Source organism: Denticeps clupeoides, chromosome 12 (assembly GCF_900700375.1).
Source record: "Denticeps clupeoides chromosome 12, fDenClu1.1, whole genome shotgun sequence".
In the NCBI taxonomy this organism is placed as follows: Eukaryota; Metazoa; Chordata; class Actinopteri; order Clupeiformes; family Denticipitidae; genus Denticeps; species Denticeps clupeoides.
The window spans coordinates 17,055,534-17,071,824 of NC_041718.1; the positions used below are offsets into that span (position 1 = coordinate 17,055,534).

At 43.9% G+C, this 16,291-nt stretch overlaps 3 protein-coding genes across 6 annotated transcripts; all 3 read right to left on the reverse strand.

Moving 5' to 3' along the window:
• Positions 1-1,024: 1,024 nt before the first annotated feature.
• Positions 1,025-8,238, reverse strand: pcbp2 (poly(rC) binding protein 2). 4 transcript variants are annotated; one of them, XM_028997500.1, is made up of 13 exons: positions 8,045-8,227; positions 7,174-7,307; positions 7,058-7,081; positions 6,935-6,967; positions 6,694-6,810; positions 6,425-6,556; positions 6,184-6,312; positions 6,025-6,099; positions 5,281-5,322; positions 4,431-4,503; positions 3,679-3,731; positions 3,402-3,571; positions 1,025-1,477 (listed from the first exon to the last, which is right to left on the reverse strand). In XM_028997500.1, the coding sequence occupies exons 2-13, from the start codon at positions 7,240-7,242 to the stop codon at positions 1,441-1,443; spliced, it is 954 nt and encodes a 317-aa protein (XP_028853333.1). In that variant the 5' UTR covers positions 7,243-7,307; positions 8,045-8,227; the 3' UTR covers positions 1,025-1,440. The 4 variants fall into 4 exon arrangements, with proteins under 4 accessions (XP_028853333.1, XP_028853332.1, XP_028853334.1 ...); XM_028997499.1 differs by having other exon boundaries at positions 4,431-4,530; XM_028997502.1 differs by lacking the exon at positions 1,025-1,477 and adding an exon at positions 2,085-3,018 and having other exon boundaries at positions 8,045-8,238.
• A 1,313-nt stretch (positions 8,239-9,551) lies between these two features.
• On the reverse strand, positions 9,552-12,248 carry prr13 (proline rich 13). The gene is made up of 4 exons (XM_028999128.1): positions 12,079-12,248; positions 11,894-11,940; positions 10,429-10,784; positions 9,552-10,229 (listed from the first exon to the last, which is right to left on the reverse strand). The coding sequence occupies exons 2-4, from the start codon at positions 11,907-11,909 to the stop codon at positions 10,188-10,190; spliced, it is 414 nt and encodes a 137-aa protein (XP_028854961.1). The 5' UTR covers positions 11,910-11,940; positions 12,079-12,248; the 3' UTR covers positions 9,552-10,187.
• A 610-nt stretch (positions 12,249-12,858) lies between these two features.
• On the reverse strand, positions 12,859-16,124 carry LOC114801010 (anti-Muellerian hormone type-2 receptor-like). Its single transcript, XM_028998955.1, has 10 exons — positions 16,094-16,124; positions 15,633-15,803; positions 15,372-15,527; positions 14,492-14,589; positions 14,183-14,401; positions 13,885-13,999; positions 13,556-13,713; positions 13,328-13,484; positions 13,077-13,213; positions 12,859-12,975 (listed from the first exon to the last, which is right to left on the reverse strand). The coding sequence occupies exons 1-10, from the start codon at positions 16,122-16,124 to the stop codon at positions 12,859-12,861; spliced, it is 1,359 nt and encodes a 452-aa protein (XP_028854788.1).
• Between the last annotated feature and the right edge of the window lie 167 nt (positions 16,125-16,291).

A 16,291-nucleotide genomic window follows, 5' to 3' on the forward strand; every position in this document is an offset into this window, starting at 1 on the left:
TTGTGCCGCGTGCAGTGTACAGTTACCGGCTGCAGCAAACCGCTGTACTGCGGTCTGAAACTGAAGAATCACAATCTTCACACAGGCAGCTTGTGTGGACAAATGGGATAGTCTTCAACACAAGGTGTGTATGAGAGTGTGTGAATCCTCCATTTACTGGAAAAAGAAAGAGCTCAAGTACGCTTTTGTAGTTTTAGCATTTCACATCTTTTTAATTGTTTTTTTTTTTTCCAACAATTTTGTGGCACCCAGGTCTACAGTCTTGAGAATGTGCACAAAAGTTTTTCTTCCTGCAAATAATAAAAATAAAATCTTGAGCAAAAAGCAAAGAGCAGGAAAGTAGTGTTAATTCATACCCTTACTGTACTTCATCTAGGTTCAGCTTAGTGATCCTGTACTTAGCCACATCACATTTATACACAAGACCTGTGAACATCTCAGGAGTCATTCCCCCCTTTGGTAGTTTAAAAAAAATATTTCCTCCATTTAAAACAAATATTCCAACGCAGTTTAGTAGTATCAGTCTTTACAAAAAAAAAAAAAAAAAAAAACATAAAATAGAACAGGAAAAAGCTTTTGCTTTGAGCCCTAACCCACAGCCCCCTCCCCAAGCTTCATCTTAAATTTGAAATGGGCAAAAAAATAAATAAATAAAAGGTGGAAAAATAGGAATGAGACATAAAAGCGCATCAGGGTATGTGGCTTAAACGATACGCGTGAGTCCAGCAGCCTTGGATAGCGATTGCTATATTCAGAAATACCGGCAGTGCTAGCAGACCTGACCACACAGAGCCCTCTGTGGTGAGCGCAGCCTATACCCTTAAGCCAAGCATTTAGTTTCCATGATTAAAGAGTATGTATGTGAAGGCAATCCAAAAAAATATCCTCCCCCCGAAAAAAAAAAGTTTGTAGCAATTTCAATGGGTACCAGTGGGAGGGCTTAGGAGGGAGAGCAGAAAGAAAATAACAGTCAAATCTACTTTTTTTTGTTTGTTTTTTCTTTTTTTGCAATTTTTTATTTTTCAAGAAAAAAAAAAAATGTAATTTTTTTTTTTTTTTACATAACTAAACCTATGCCTATTCACATTTTTCCACCTCTAATCCTTTTGGTGAGATAGGGATGGTGAGGAGGGTTTATTTTCCCACCAAAACAAAAACAGAAAAAAAAAAAAAAAAAAAAAAAATCAATCATTAAAACTTCCCTATTGGACCCAAAAGGAATTAAAACCAAACAGAAGGGAAAAAAACAAAGAAAAACCAAAATGTTCTATATATATATAATATATAAATAAAAAGGAGGGTGATTTATGAGTGAGCATGATTTGACCAGACGGGCAAAGTGAAACAGGAGAGTTGGGAATACTGGATAGCTGTATTGACCACTTTAAAGGAGTCGATGGTAAAAAGAAGGGTGAGAGTGCAGAGGTGCAGTGTCAAAAATCAGTTGGTCGCCAGTCCTGTTGCTTCAGAGGAGAGCCTGGAGTAAGACATTGGAGAAATCGGGAATGGTAAGCCATTTTAAGACTTCAAAAGGAAAAGGAAACAAAAAAATAAATATACAAAAATGAACCATTACAATATATAGATATATAACTAGAATTCAACTAGAGTATTTCAGACATGCAGCATTTTTATGTAAAAGCTTCACTTCTGCACCCATCCATCTTACAGACAGACATCGCACATTAAGAACTACTAGATAACCAAACTCTGTATTTTACATGAATGAACTGCAACAATACTGGGAGTCAAAATCAAAATGGAGGCCATGCCTAATCAAAAAATGGAAAGAAATGAGTTTATCTGCAGACAGGCCTTTTCCCCATGACAATAATAGATTACACAGTTATTTTCTTTACATAAGCACAAAGATAGAGTGCTACCTGAGCTCACAGCCAAAGATAAAACCAAAAGCTTTAGGTACAAACCAGCCAAGTGTCCAAACAGTGATTTAGCAAAGTTCCTTAAAAATATGATGGACTGAAATGTCCTTTTCTCTCTCAAACAAAAAAAAAAAAAAAAAAAAAAAAAAGATACATAAGAACTGTATGTGGACAAAGTAAAAAGGAACAGACCAGCGAGATTCAACACATACCAGAATAAAATTACTTCGATCATTGAGGTTATTGAGGAAATAAGAGACAACTCATGAAACATACTAAAACGCAATGGGCACTCTCTACCAGCATTCAGTTTCTTGTATTACTTTATTTATTATATTATTATTATATTATTGTTCACAAAACCAGTGGACCATCAGTACCACCAAACATGAAATCACCATTGCTCGTTCTGAATCGGAAATGAAGATACAAAGTGCCTATTTTACTCATAAGAGATGAAAATATACCTACACTTCCCACAACTACAGCTATGGTAGTTAAAAAAAAAAAAATTAAGAAATCAGATACAAGCCACTAGATAAACTAGTCTTAAGAATAGCTTTTTTTTTTTTTACAAAAAGAATGAAGGCCATATCTGGGAATTTGCCAACAGTAGGTGAGACGTAGCAGGCCACAGCCAGGTAGAAAAGCAGTGCAGATACCGACAATGCCAGGCGAGACCTGTACCGGGATTTCTAGGCTCTCTTAGTATGGGGAGAGCCTGCGCTTCTTAGACTTAGAACTCAGCTCAGGTGTCATTTTGGGCTCGGGCGAGGCTCCAGAGGTTGTTCCACTGACAACATGGAGGGCAAGTAGGGGCAAGGGTTTGAGGCTGAGCAGACTGGACACGCAGGCAGGGGAACCAGGGAGGGGAGAGGGGGCAGAGGAGGAAGAATTTGGGCCTGATACCAACAAGGAAGGCAAAGAGATGGAGGCTGATGGGTGCACCACACAGGAGGAAGAGGAGGAGGTAGAGGAGGAGGAGGAAGAGGAAGAGGAGGTAGCAGTAACGGTAACGGCGGGAGAAGTGGTAGTAGTGGTGAGAGGGCAGAGGCTCGTGCTGTGGGCCTGCTCGGGGTTCGAGGAGGAGGAGGAGGAGGAGGAAGAGGAGGAGGAAGGTTTAGAGGACTCTACGCTGTAGAGAGAGAAAGAAAACAGGAGAAAAGAGGGACACAGAGTCGGGATGGGTTACAGGGTAGGTCAGTGGGGGAGACGGGGAAGAGAGGCACAGACTAACACAGGGAAATGAGAAGTCTGGACACAACAGCACAAGACAACTGCAGCCCTTACTGGCAGTACAGGGTCTTCCTCATTTATCTGCAGGGCTTACAACCACTCAACGCCACTGCATGCCAGTAAGGTAAGTGTTAAAAGTGGTTTTTATTACAGACAGCAGAACAAGACACTTTGAGACAGACAACGTGTGTCCTAACTTTGCATGGCCCATGTAAATAATTATTTCTATTTACAGGAACAATAACGAGCACAGAAGTCACATGTGAGGGTGTGCAAAATTACCTGGCGTTGATGAGGTACTCGGCCAGGCTGATGCTGGCAGGTGAGCCGGTGATTGTGACCTGTCTGTCAGTGGAGCCCTCCACAGGGTTGGCGATCTTGATCTGGGCCCCAGACATCTGCCTGATCTCATTGATCTTGGCACCCTGGCGGCCAATGATGCACCCAATCAACTAGAGGCAAAGAGAATGAGATTAAGGACCCTGGTGCCTCGACTGAACCTACGGTAAATGAGAAAATGGTGATGGACACACAGTCAACATTTCAGAGGCAAACTTACATCATTTGGAATGGTCATCTCATGGGACCCAGTCTGAGCAGAAGCATCCATTCCTAATGGGAGGAGAAAGGAAACAAACTGATCAGTCCAACTGTTTCTGCTGGCATTTCTGCTCGCAACAGATTCGAGTGGCCAACAAGCTACAGTGAGTTCACTTTTTGTCACGCCCGCTTTACAAATGATCATAATCTGCAACTAGGATATGTTCATAACATCCATCTTGCCAGTAACACCCACCCATGACTGGCCCACCACCAGTGTTAAAAAGGTATACCATCTCAGTAGACAAAAATTCTCTTGTACAAACAGAAAATCCATCTAAGAGTTCTAAATGACCTGCAGTCATGAACGACAGAGTAATTTGACTCAAAACCTTCCAACGCCAGACGATACAACCAATATTAATCGAATTTCACTCTATAAAAGAAATCAACATGAAATCTTTCATTTTAAACAAGGCCAGTCCTCAAGCAGGGGACTGGCCTTTACATTTAGTTGACTGGCTGTGGATTAAGTGATAAACCAATTGAACAAAACAGTGTTTTGTAGGTGAATGAAAGATTTTTGTACTCCTGGGGGAGGGCTCGACCTGTAACTGCAGCACTGAATCATAAAAAGAAAAAAAATAATCGATCACACCTCACAGGGTTTTGCAAGGGACAAGGAAGAAAAAAACCCCACCACATCCACAACCACCACCACATGTGTGCAAGTGACTCTTCAGGCAGGAGGCCTGCGTATGAGGACCATACCGGTGAAGCCTTGGTTGCTAGGCGCCAGGGGGAAGGGATTCTGCTGCATGGCCAGCTGGTGGAGCTTGGTGAGCTGAGGAGAGATAGAGGCAGAGGAAGACTGTGTGAGAGAGAAAGAGAGGGGGGCAGGGAGAGACACAGAAAAACAGGAAAGGAAAGGGAAAAGGGAAATGAAGAGAGATGGACAACAACTAGTCATTAAATGTACCCAAAAAAAAAAAAAAAAATCATTTCAAATACACAGCAACAGCTCCAAAATTACAATAAAGTACGCGTATACCTTGTTTAGTGAATTGATGTCATGCTGACTATTTAGAGAATGTGTTTGTGAGTACACTTTTTTTTTTTTTTTTTTTTAATCCCCCGTTCATCCACAAAATTAGTTTAGCACTGCATGCAGACAAGACTAAGTAGGCAACAAGACTGAGAAGTTGATATAGAGAAAGTCAGAAGCATGGAAGTTTGGAGAGTCTGGACAAACAGTGCTGCCCGGAGGCTAAACACTTCTTTAACTGTCACAACTGCCTTCAAACCTGCTCTTGAGCAGTACTCATCAAAACAGATCTTTTAAGCACTCGCAAACTAGATTTCATAACTGAAGAGGCAGCGAACCAGAAGATTCTACCGCTTTATTTGGGCTCAGCCCTGATCTGCCTTGGAGAGCCTCTGTAAGATCTGGTTTGGAGGCTGCTGATGCACAGTGAGCGGACCAGCACCCCCTTTTCCCCCCCAAGAAGGGTGGACTGAAGTACAGGCTAAAGTCACTCCAAACTAGATGTGGGGGGGGGGGGGGGGGGGGGTGTTGGCAGGGAGATTGAGGGGTTTGGAGTGAGAGGTCAACAGCACTTACATCTGGCTGCGGAATCGCGTGCTGTCCTTGAACGGCATACGCCTGAAACGAGAACATGTTGTTCATGGGTGTGCCATTTCCATGGCACTCTCATGATGGAAAGACCCTTGGAATCAGCAGAGGGATCCGCTTCTCCAACACATACACATACAGACACACACACACACGTACCAGTGCCCTGAATACTTTTACAGGAGGAGAGGTTCAGCAAATGTCCAAACCAACTCATTACATCATCATCATCATCTATTACAATCATCTATCCTAAAAATAGAATTAGAACTAAAAACAGGGGGAGGGGGAAATGTCTTGTCCAAAGTCTCCACATAATCAAGAGAAGAAATTCTGCAGAAGCTTAAAAAAAAAGGTAATACCAAGAAAAAAAAATATTAAACCGTTTAGCCCCTCTGAATAAGCCTAGCACTGGCTGAGTCTTTGTGTTCAGAGACTCCTTTCATTCAGCCAATAACATTGTTTGGCAGAGAAAAGGCAGGCAGACCTCTCCAGTGACAGAGCGCACAGCATCAGAAATACAAGACAGACCATTTCAAAAGCGAGAGAGTACAAAAGGGGGAAAGGGTAATAAATGAAAAGAAACACATAAAAGCATCTCATCTCCACGCCCGGCACTAGGCATTTCCATAAATTTTTACAATCCACTTAAACCCCTTCGACTTTCAGGTGATATTATTACGTAATATCTGTAGTGTGGTTTCGGTATGAATGTGTTCCCCTGTCGACTACCTGTCCTCCAGCGAAGATCACAGGAGATCCTGAGGGTTTGGGTCTGTAGGGGATGGTAACTCCCTTTGGAGGAGACTGCAAACAGAGGAAGGGGGTTGAGCAGGTTGAGGCTTTAAAAGGCTGTACATGTCGTTTTCGAAACCATCCATAGCCTCTTACCTCAAGCATCACAACACAGATCTGCTTAACACACTCAATGATGGACTGAGGGGTGCCAGCGATGGTGATGGCACGCTCTGTGGAGTTTGGAAGCATGTCACCTGCTACCTGCACCTGGGCACCTGTGGACTGAAAGGGAGGTGGGAAACCAAATACTACATTAAAGACACCGATTCCAAACCAAATTGCACACGTTAAGCTCATAACCCTGCACAGATCTGAAACAGCAGGAATCCCATACCTCTCTGATTTCTTTGATCTTACAGCCTCCTTTGCCAATGAGGGAGCCACACTGGCTCGCAGGCACCACAATTCGCAGAGTCACAGGGGGCTTGCTGGTGGCTGTGCTGTTTGTCATGGAACTGCTTATGTCCTGAGAGTAGAGCATTATAAATCCGGATCAAACAGAATACAACAAAAGGCACTTTTATAAACACAAGCCCACACACACAACATGGCTTAAAATGCCTTCTTCAAACACATCAATTTAGTCCAGAATAGGTTTGCTACCTCCTCCAGCTTGTCTATGATCATGGAGAATGCTTTGAAGATGGCAGTGGTAGGGCCTGCCAGAGTTATGATTCTCTCTGGACAGTTCCCCTCTGAGATGTTGATGCGAGCCCCACTCTGCAGAACACAAAGACTGACTCATGATATGCCTGCACTGTAAAAAGCTCTCTGAAGCGATCTCAAAATTAAACTTTTAATTAAATAATGCATTGAAGATGGCAGCGAGAAAAAACAAACAAACCTCTTCTCTCATCTTCTTAACAGATTCACCTTTCTGTACCAAGAGAACCAAGAAAACGGCATATTCATGAATTACAAGTTGTGGGCAATTAAAATAAAAGATGGTGGGGACAGAAACACACACCTTGCCAATGATGCTTCCGACTTCCTGTACCAACAAAAAGCAGATCATAAAATTGCATTAGCCAACATTAAGATACACCCGCACAATTCATGGGCAGAATGAACGCATTGCCTGACCTTGCCATGCATAAGCAACCTGATGGTGAGGGTGACATTGAGTCCTCCTTCGATCACACCGGAGTCCATAACTACAACGTCTGGGGATGTTAGTAGGTGATACAAACTGGGGTTCTTTGGTCACAAAGATGGATCTGGGGAAGAGCACATAGGACAACATCATTATGGCCGAGAGCAGCCAAACGTGGCCAACTGGGCAGGCAATGACGAGGTAAAATCCTGTTATCGTCGCCGAATAAAAAAAAAAAAAAACCCGCGGCCACGCACTCGAGGCAAAACCGCCAGCGGGGTCGTTTCTCCAACCGGTTCCGAGACGACGGGGCGAAACAAAAACGCTTTTCAAGCCTTTACCACAAACGCTCCGCGGGTCGTTCAACTCCGCAAGGAGCCAAAACGGCAGCCGACGTCCTGCTGACGACGCAGCAAAACGCGAAAAGTCGCCCGTCGCGGAGCCGCGTCAAATTTAACGCTGGCCAGCGCCCTGACCGCCGACCAAAGCCAATTCAGGACCCTACCTGCAATGCTAGCTCGCTAGCAGGCAACCACCACTGGGGCACTGACGGCCGGACGGCTAGCCTGCTAGCACGCAGCGAGCTGCTGGCGAGCCGCGCCGCGGCCGACGTACACGGGCGCGTAGAGCAAAGCCGGGCTCCCGGCAATCCTGGAAATTAACCCGACCCGCAAACAAGCCCGAGCGAATCGACAACGGCGGCGGCGCCGACGCGGGGAGCGCGGTCGGCCCGCCGAGATGCTAACGCTAAAGGCTAACGAGCCGCGCGCACGCGGCCTGCGGGGTGTGTTTTTTTTTCCTCCCCGCAACAGCCGCACGTTATTTACACGTTTTCTCCCGGCGAACACGACGCGATCTTACCTGATCCGTGCCGTGAGGTGTGGTCGGGGGGAGGGTGGGGTTGTAAGGGTAGAAGGGGAGAGGTTCGGGAGGGTATGAACCCCGGGGGGAGAGTTTTAAAAGGACTCGGGGAAGAGGGAAGTGCGACAGCGCGAGCTCGGGCTCCACTCTCTTACACAAAGACAACAAATCCGCCGCCACCCCCGAACTTTCACCCTTCACCCGGCCCGCCCACTTCCGGGCGCCGGAGCCCTCCGGTCTGTAGGCTTAATGTATTTACATTTATATTTACAATTACAATTACATTTTTACAGTTACATTTACAAATACAATTATATTTACAATTACAGCATTTATCAGACGACCTTATCCAGAGCGATTTACAACATGCTTTCATGTTACCATCAATTAAGTGATCAATTTTGGTTCACTGGGACCCCCAAATATGAATACAATCTTTTTACTCACTCTGTTGTAACGTGTAATGAGTCCGAATGAAGCAGTGAAATATCTGTACTATGGAACAGAAGCTTCTTCTTGGCTGCACTCCAAAGCGAATCGTTTAAAACGTTGCTTCTTTTCTTTTTCTATTCTTATTTTGAAGATAAGTCGTGCATGTTTTCAGTTATTTCACCTTTTTTTGTTAAGTACATAACTCCACATGTGTTCATTCATAGTTTTGATGCCTTCAGCATGGTCATGAAAATAAAGAAAACACATGGAATGAGAATGTGTGTCCAAACCCTATGTATGTACTCTATATCCTCAAGCCATTCTCGAGGATTTTCTAATCTTAAATGTAAGACTTTTTCAAGACCTTTTTTAAGACCACGTACAATAAAATACGCAGGCGACGCCCCGGTCACACCCATGTAAAAACAGCGGCGGTTTTGTATATAGCGCCGCCAAGTGTTCGCGCCCGCCACGGCTCATGAACACCGTGTGAAATTTGGGCAGGATGTTGTCAAAGACGTTCAATTTGAAGCACTAATAAGGACCTCGTCATACGGTGAAGGGTGAACTTAATGCCGACATTTCAAACGCGTTGTGAGGGACTTTTTCTTCCTGTGGAAAGACCCATATCCCCCAACCTGGTACACACGCGTGTCGTCTTAATACAAATACATTTATAGTTGACATCCCTGCGCTAGAATGCGTAAGAAAATGTATTTAATTGCTCTGCATCAAGACAACAAGTTCAGCATTCCGCTTCCCCCAAAAAATCGTATTCCAATGCTGGAAAGTGCGGCTGCGAAGACGCTTCAACGTGACCTCTTGGTTTCACCTCTGAGGGGGCGGAGTCTGGTGACGCGTCACTTCCTGGTTTTCATGCGTCTTTTTAAACTGCCTTCTTGTCGCCGACTGGGGTCATAACTCCAAACACCGCACATGCGGTTTTATCTCGCATCCCCCCGCGAAAGTGCGCTAAGATTCCCGCTCGACCTGTGAACAAAAGTCAATAACTTTTAAGGCCTTAATTTAAGACATTTAGGACTTTTTAAAGTTTTTAAAGACCACACTTGGATCATTTTTTAGCTTTACAGAACATTTTTATTAATGCACTTTTGTCTTCTGGGACAAAATGGGCTTGCGTGATCTCGCTCAAGACATTGCACCCACACACAATGTACATCATGCAGCATGTGCATAAATGGCCTAAAGTGTCAGCAATAGCTCCTGTTGGAAAAAAACATTTTGTAACTAACATACAGCAGCTGCTCATTTGGTCATGAACATTTTAGTCAAGAAGGATAACAAATATCTACATTTTCAAGATGTTAAAGTTAATAATATAATGATAATATTATAGATGTGTTCCAGGCTAACTTTGCTTGAGATGATTTCTTGCTAACATGGTATTATGATTTCTATGGTATTATTCGAAACCATCCATATTCTATGATTTCATGGTATTATGATTTAACAACAGCATTAAACTGAATTAAGAATATAATTAGAATAAAAATAATAAAATTTCTAGACAAATATAAGTGAACATATTCTGTAAAAATTAAAAATAAATAATTGTTTTTAATAAGCAATGGCTGTCAGATATCATAGTATATCTATTATTCAAAAGAAAGTTCCTTAATATGCCATGTAGAAGCCATTTAATTATTCAGTGTCACAATACATGTGTTCCTCTCGGGCTTCGACTTCAACTTCAGTCTGAGTCGCTGCTGCTGCTGCTACTGCTTGAGGAATGCTGTAGGGAAGGAGAAAACATTATCTAACGAGAAATTGAGTTATATCTCCAACAGCCAAGCTCAGTACAAGGTTACAGACTCTCATGACAAAGGTTAATCAGTGATCTGATCAGGGTGAGCCCATGACTATGTACAGTGTGAGTCAGCTTTAACTGCAGCTACATACTGTGCGTTTCCCCACAGATCCCACAAACTCACCTTCCCATGCTTCTTGTGTTTCTTGTGAGCCTTCTTCATCTTCTTGTGCATCTTGTGCCCCCCCACTAGCATCCCGGCACCTGCTAAGCCCCCTACTACCCCCCCTGGCATGTGGTTATGACCTCCAGGCTGTGGGTACAGCCCTGGGTGCACTCCACCTGGATGCACCATAATCTGAGGGCCGACAGGATTACCAGGGTAGACGGGACCTGTGGGGTAAACCGGCTGCCCAGAAGGCCCATAAGGCATAGTTCCTGGTGGCATGGCTGGGTTCATGCCAGGAGGATAAACTGGATTAGGGTCCCCAGGGTAGGCAGGGTTATAAGTAGTCGGAGGGCATCCAGGGTTTGGAGGACCTGAACATAACATTGATTCAGTGAAGTGCATTAAAACATTCCTATAACTAGGCAGACAATTTGAATTAAAAACTGTGAATTACAGAATATCTATTTACAGTATCTCACAAAAGTGAGTACACCTGTTACAAAAACAGTTTAAATGTGCTATCCCCTCAAAATAACTAGCCCCAAATTGAATACAGTCTCAATGGGATTTGACAGGCCCTACATTTTCACGCTTTGTGCACACAAGGAAAACATTGGGAAGGAGTGGGTCAGATTGGGACGCCCTTCCAGGGTATAGTATAGGGCATGCAATAGGACAGACATTAATGTCCAATCAGCTGGCAAAAAGGTGAGTGCACCACTAAGTGAAACGTGTATAAATCTCGCTCAAAGTCTCAATATTTTGTGTGGCCACCATTTTCTCCAGCACCACCTTAACTCTCAAGGGCATGGAGCTTCACAGGTTGCCACCAGAATCCTCTTCCACCTTGTGCCCCTTCTGTTTGAGGAAGGAAACGTGCTTGGCCAGACCAGCACACTTTCTTGACCTGGTTGCTACCACACCATCTGTACCAAATAAGTGTGGTCTCATCAGACCACAGGACAGGAGCACAAGCTCTCAACTTCTTTTGGTGGACCATGGTAAGGCCTGTTCTGAGTGGAACCAGTCCTGTTAAACCACTGTATGGTATTGGCCATCATGCTGCTGCTCAGATTCAAGGTGTGGCAGTTTTCTTATACCCTAGGGTAGAGCAACACGATCCAAGATCCTTGGAGAGTTCTTTGCCCTGTTATGAGAGAGTACGAGCGATAGCACCAAGTTTAACCACCTGCTCCCATTTAGACCTCACACCTGGCTAATTGGGCACAATTTGGACATTTTAACATAGGGGTGTACTCACTTTTGTTGCCAGAGGTTTAGACATTAATGGCAGTGTGTTTAGCTATTTTGAAGGGACAGCAAAATAACATTGTTATACAAGCTACTTTATATTGTATCAAAGTGTCATATCTACAGTGTTGTAAGGAAAGATATAATAAAATATTTACAAAAATGTGTTCTAGCAAGATGCTGCATAGTTTATAATGACACTTCATTAGATTAAGAAAAAGACACTTACGTTGGTTAGGCCACATTATTGAAAGTTAATCCCGATCAAAGTTCTTTCTGAAATGGTTAAGGATTCAAGTATGTGAGCGAGTAATTTATATTCCATAACATTATTACTGCTAAGAAGAAAAAAATTAATTCTTTCAATTACCGATTATTTTAACTAAAAAAAAAAAAAAAAAAAGAGATCCCCACCTTGCTTTAGTGTGAACGTCTCGTAGTGAAGTTGAGGCACGCAGTGACTGTGCTCTTCCGGGTTCAATGGGTGGTGGTTATGTGTGGGTGGCGTCAGTGTATAAAAAAAGGCCAATTGAGCGTTATAAATCAACGTCGCAGCTAATACATCTTCAAAAAAAAAAATAGACTCCGTATTTAGATGAAGTGTTTATTGTTACGGATATAGACTTCTGTATAATTTCGACGGCTAGTTTAACCCAGCGCGTTTAACTAGGGGCAGCGCGTCATAACATAAATATTGCGCTGCATTCTGGGATTTGTAGTGTTTGGGAATAGAGAGCTGCGTCTAAATGGTGTAACGAATAGAACTGCAGAGGCCGGAGGTTTCTTCAATTAAAATATGATCTAATAGATTAACAACGCTACATTCAAGTTTTTTTTACTCAGTGTACATACTCATACATGCCATGCCAGCAGATTGGGTCTACCATGCTGCTATTTCAAAAAAGTATTCTTTTTGAAAGGTTTATGTTTAGTGTATTGATATTAACTTGCATGCTTGGGTCATTTAAAAGTTGTAAGGAAGGACACAATGAATCGGTTGTACTTCAACATACATTTGTTTAAATTATTTTTTTTAATTATTATTTTTGTGGTGGTTGTAAACACAAAAACCAACATATTTTTTATTGTATTAATTTAATTAAACTAAATTACCGCAAGTAGGCTTATAATTGGAAGAAGTAAACAGACAAGGCAACACGAAAAAACCAGGGTCCCATATGAATGCTGCTCCAGTTAAAATGTGCAAGGGGATTCCAAAGAGGACAATCTATTGGCAACACAAAGAGCCGTCAGCCGGGCCTCAGGATCATGATCCCAGCAGTCTTCCAGAATCTCATGCAACGAAAATTCCTGAAACATATTTTGACAGATGTGACTCTCTTATTCCCTATTGCACTGTTATTGTATGTCCATTCAGGAGCTATATTGGAGGTGGGTTCTGAACTGGGGACCTGAGAGACTTGTACCCATGTGGCCGGTGCTGTGGGTCGACCTCTCTTCTCAGACACAAAGATGAGGAGCTGCTCCAGAGACGGGTTTGTTCCCACCTCAGTCTCATATGGCAAATGGTGGGCTGGGACAGGGCCATCTGAACATAAATGGACATTTCATGTAAGAAAATGCGAAAGAAATGCTGAATGACAATTTGTTGAGTTTTTTTTTTTTTTTCCCAGTCGGCCCATATACACATGAGCTCCCTTACCTGAGTACAGGTCTGAGCAGCGCATCCAGATCTCCCACAGCAGCAGTCCCAATGCATATACGTCTCCCTGCAGGAGACATCGGCCACTGCTGAGGTTCACACAGCCCTCCAGGATCTCTGGAGACGTATAACGCAGCGTCCCAGCCTGAGCTGCCTCCTGTAAAACAATTTCCATTCTTTCACGTTGCTGATAACTGGCAGAATGCGGGCACAAAAAAAAAACATCACCTTAGAGCCACCAAAGTGGAGTTGCCATTGCTGGAGGCTTTTGCAGGAGCGCATGATTGTGGCACAGCCGAAGTCACAGAGGGCACAGGTACCATCTGCCTGCACCAGCACATTACTACTGCTGAGGTCACGGTGGGCCACTGGCGGTTTGTGGACACCTGCCACACAGTGGGGACACGGTGCTCTGTACTTCAGATTTCTTAACCCAGGCTGATTCAGTAGGAAAGGACTTTGAGTTATTTTTTCACGCGTGCCTGGGCCAGTTACTGCCAATAACATTAACACCACCCACATCAACACCGTCATTTCAGCTAAAAAGAAACACTCACCATTCTTATACAAATCAGAATGGAGATAGGCAAGTCCTTGAGCTAAACACAGACTCAGTTTCCATGTATCCTCCCAGTTACATGCATACTTGGCTAGAAAAGAGTTCAGGGAGCCCTGAGAAGAGTAGAACAGAACATTCAGAACTTCACAAAATCACAGACGGCCGAAGAGATTAATTTGGAAATTAATAACATGAATTAGCCGGGTCCTTCACTTGCATGTCTTTATGATTTCAATAAGTGGGCAAACCACACACGGGCACAAACTTTTGGTATTTGGTAGCGTTCAACAGCTTACATGAGAGGCCATCTGCAACACTAGTACCAGCTCCCCGGTGTTCAGCTGCCCCGCTCCCAGGAAGTGTGCGATGCCAGCGTGGATCATCAGGGGAAGTCCGTATACTTCCGTCTCGGTGATGAATGCTTGCTTGTGTTGATTTGGGAAAACCTTCAAGGCCACCACAGTCCCCTGACGAGAGCAGTGCCACACAGTTGCAAAATGTCCATGGGCCAAAACCTGGACGTCAAAGACAAATGCTTTGCTTTAATTCAAATACATGCACCATTTGTTTGTATACAGTGAAAAGGTAATTGAAGGCAGACCGACCTTCTCCAAGTTCACGGTGGTTAGGTCGATATCTGAGTTTCCAGGAATGTCACAGGAGCAACGAGTTGCCTCCAAACCATGTGATGTTGCTGGTGTGTCTTTAATATATTATATGCAGGGTTTCATTAGATTTCAATCAGGTTAATTCTCATTGTGCACAATGCAAGCAGAACGTAATACACTTTTGAATTGAACCAGAAGTGAAAATGAGGGTAGGTAGAGCAAGGTGCGAGATGTATGGTGATGGTCGTATGGTAGTGTAAAATATGAACTACGGACACAGGAGCATCCAATCAAATTGTGACAATTAATTCAGCTAAAGAATGAAAAAAAACCCACTAGAATATTTTTAAAATCATAAACCAATCATGTACAATTTAATTGCAATCAATCAAATTACTGCCGTGGTGTCGAACCCAAGCAGACAGCAGCATACGAGAGGGAACAGATACGAGGAGGAGTGAATGAGCCTGACAGCGTTCCAGGAATGGCCAAGGTCGGTGTTTTTTAAAGAACAAAGAGAGGGTGCACCGAGACGCTCTCCGTATCCACAGCGCTGTCTCTAAATGAGTGGGGTGACATACATAAATATATAAATTTTCTCCTCCAGACATTAAACGCTGGAAATCAGAGCCCGAAGCGCAATGTGTGTGAATGCATTTATTTCTCCATACCTTCATTTAAAGGCCACAGTTTATATGCAAAGAGAAGGATGCCCAGAACAGGAACAAGTCCAAAGCAGAAAATTAACGTGCCACGGAATGTGACCGCAGATGCTTCCTCTCCTTCAGAATGGGCAGTACATTGTGTTTAATTTAAATCTCATAATCCGTAAAGAAAAAAAAAAAAAGCGACACCGAGATCGGGACCTGTTGGGTACCTTGAGAGTTGGATTGCTGTGGTTGCTCAGCCTGGAGGCTCCAGGTTATGTTGCTGTTGCAGAGGTCAGAGTTGCAGAAGCACCTGGAGCAGTTTTGAACGCGCGTAGATGCAGAACACTCGGAGTTCGTGCAGGGGACGTCCAACACGCTGCATCCTGGCGGGCACAAGAGAAGCCACAAACACCCTTGACTGTTGGGAGGCGAACGTGCTCGGTGCCAGCAGCACTGTCTGGTCTCGAGAGTCCCCTGTGCGTCCTCACCCTGAAGGACGGCCTGGAGATGCCCGTCAGCCCACAGAAAGAAGCCCATGCAACACTGGGTGCGAGAACAGTACTGGACGCTGCCGTTCACACGTCCGGAAATTCTGGCTCGCTCTACGTTTCGGGAATTGGCCCGGAACACACACTTCCTTCCCTGGTGCTCCACCGGCACTGTCACACAGACAGACAACGCTCCTAGGTTCAGAGAGTACGTTTAGTCTTACCTGCAAAGTGAGTCGTGTATGGGACTGCCTTTCCATTTTTGGAAAAAGACCGTAGTTACGAAGACAATATTACAAAACAAAATCGAATAGAACAATTCATTCGATTCATTTACAAGGCATGTTCAAAAGAAAAGGAGTTGGCCTGTTGCTGTACAGATGTATCCGACATAAATAAAAGTCCACCTCAAAGTAAATAGGCAGAAACCACCATCAAGGCCACATTAATTGTTAACTTACCAAGGAAGACGACAACACTGCCAAAATGCATGTCCGTGGGAACCGTCCTGCAGTTCGAATGCTGAGGAGAGTGATTTCTCCGTCCACTTTCAGCGTTCAAAGGGATGGGAATGACCTCGGATGGGTTCCACCCACACTCCTCCAGACACACACCTGCAGGCGGAGACCAGCAGCCACTGAACATACATTTAACCTTCT

Bases quoted from the DNA above. Each gene is read 5' to 3' on its own strand.
- LOC114801010 (XM_028998955.1), bottom strand. From the start codon at position 16,124: ATGCATTTTGGCAGTGTTGTCGTCTTCCTTG. The intron at 15,804-16,093 runs GTAAGTTAACAA...TCTGTGTGACAG, and splicing joins CAGTGTTGTCGTCTTCCTTG to TGCCGGTGGAGCACCAGGGA. The intron at 13,214-13,327 runs GTAAGGGAGCTC...ATTTATGTTCAG, and splicing joins CTGCTCAGACCTGTACTCAG to ATGGCCCTGTCCCAGCCCAC.
- pcbp2 (XM_028997502.1), bottom strand. From the start codon at position 7,242: ATGGACTCCGGTGTGATCGAAGGAGGACTCAATGTCACCCTCACCATC. The intron at 6,100-6,183 runs GTAAGAGGCTAT...CTCTGTTTGCAG, and splicing joins TCTGTGTTGTGATGCTTGAG to TCTCCTCCAAAGGGAGTTAC. The intron at 3,019-3,401 runs GTAATTTTGCAC...CTCTCTCTACAG, and splicing joins GAGTACCTCATCAACGCCAG to CGTAGAGTCCTCTAAACCTT.
- prr13 (XM_028999128.1), bottom strand. The intron at 10,230-10,428 runs GTGAGTTTGTGG...CCTTCCCTACAG, and splicing joins AACACAAGAAGCATGGGAAG to CATTCCTCAAGCAGTAGCAG.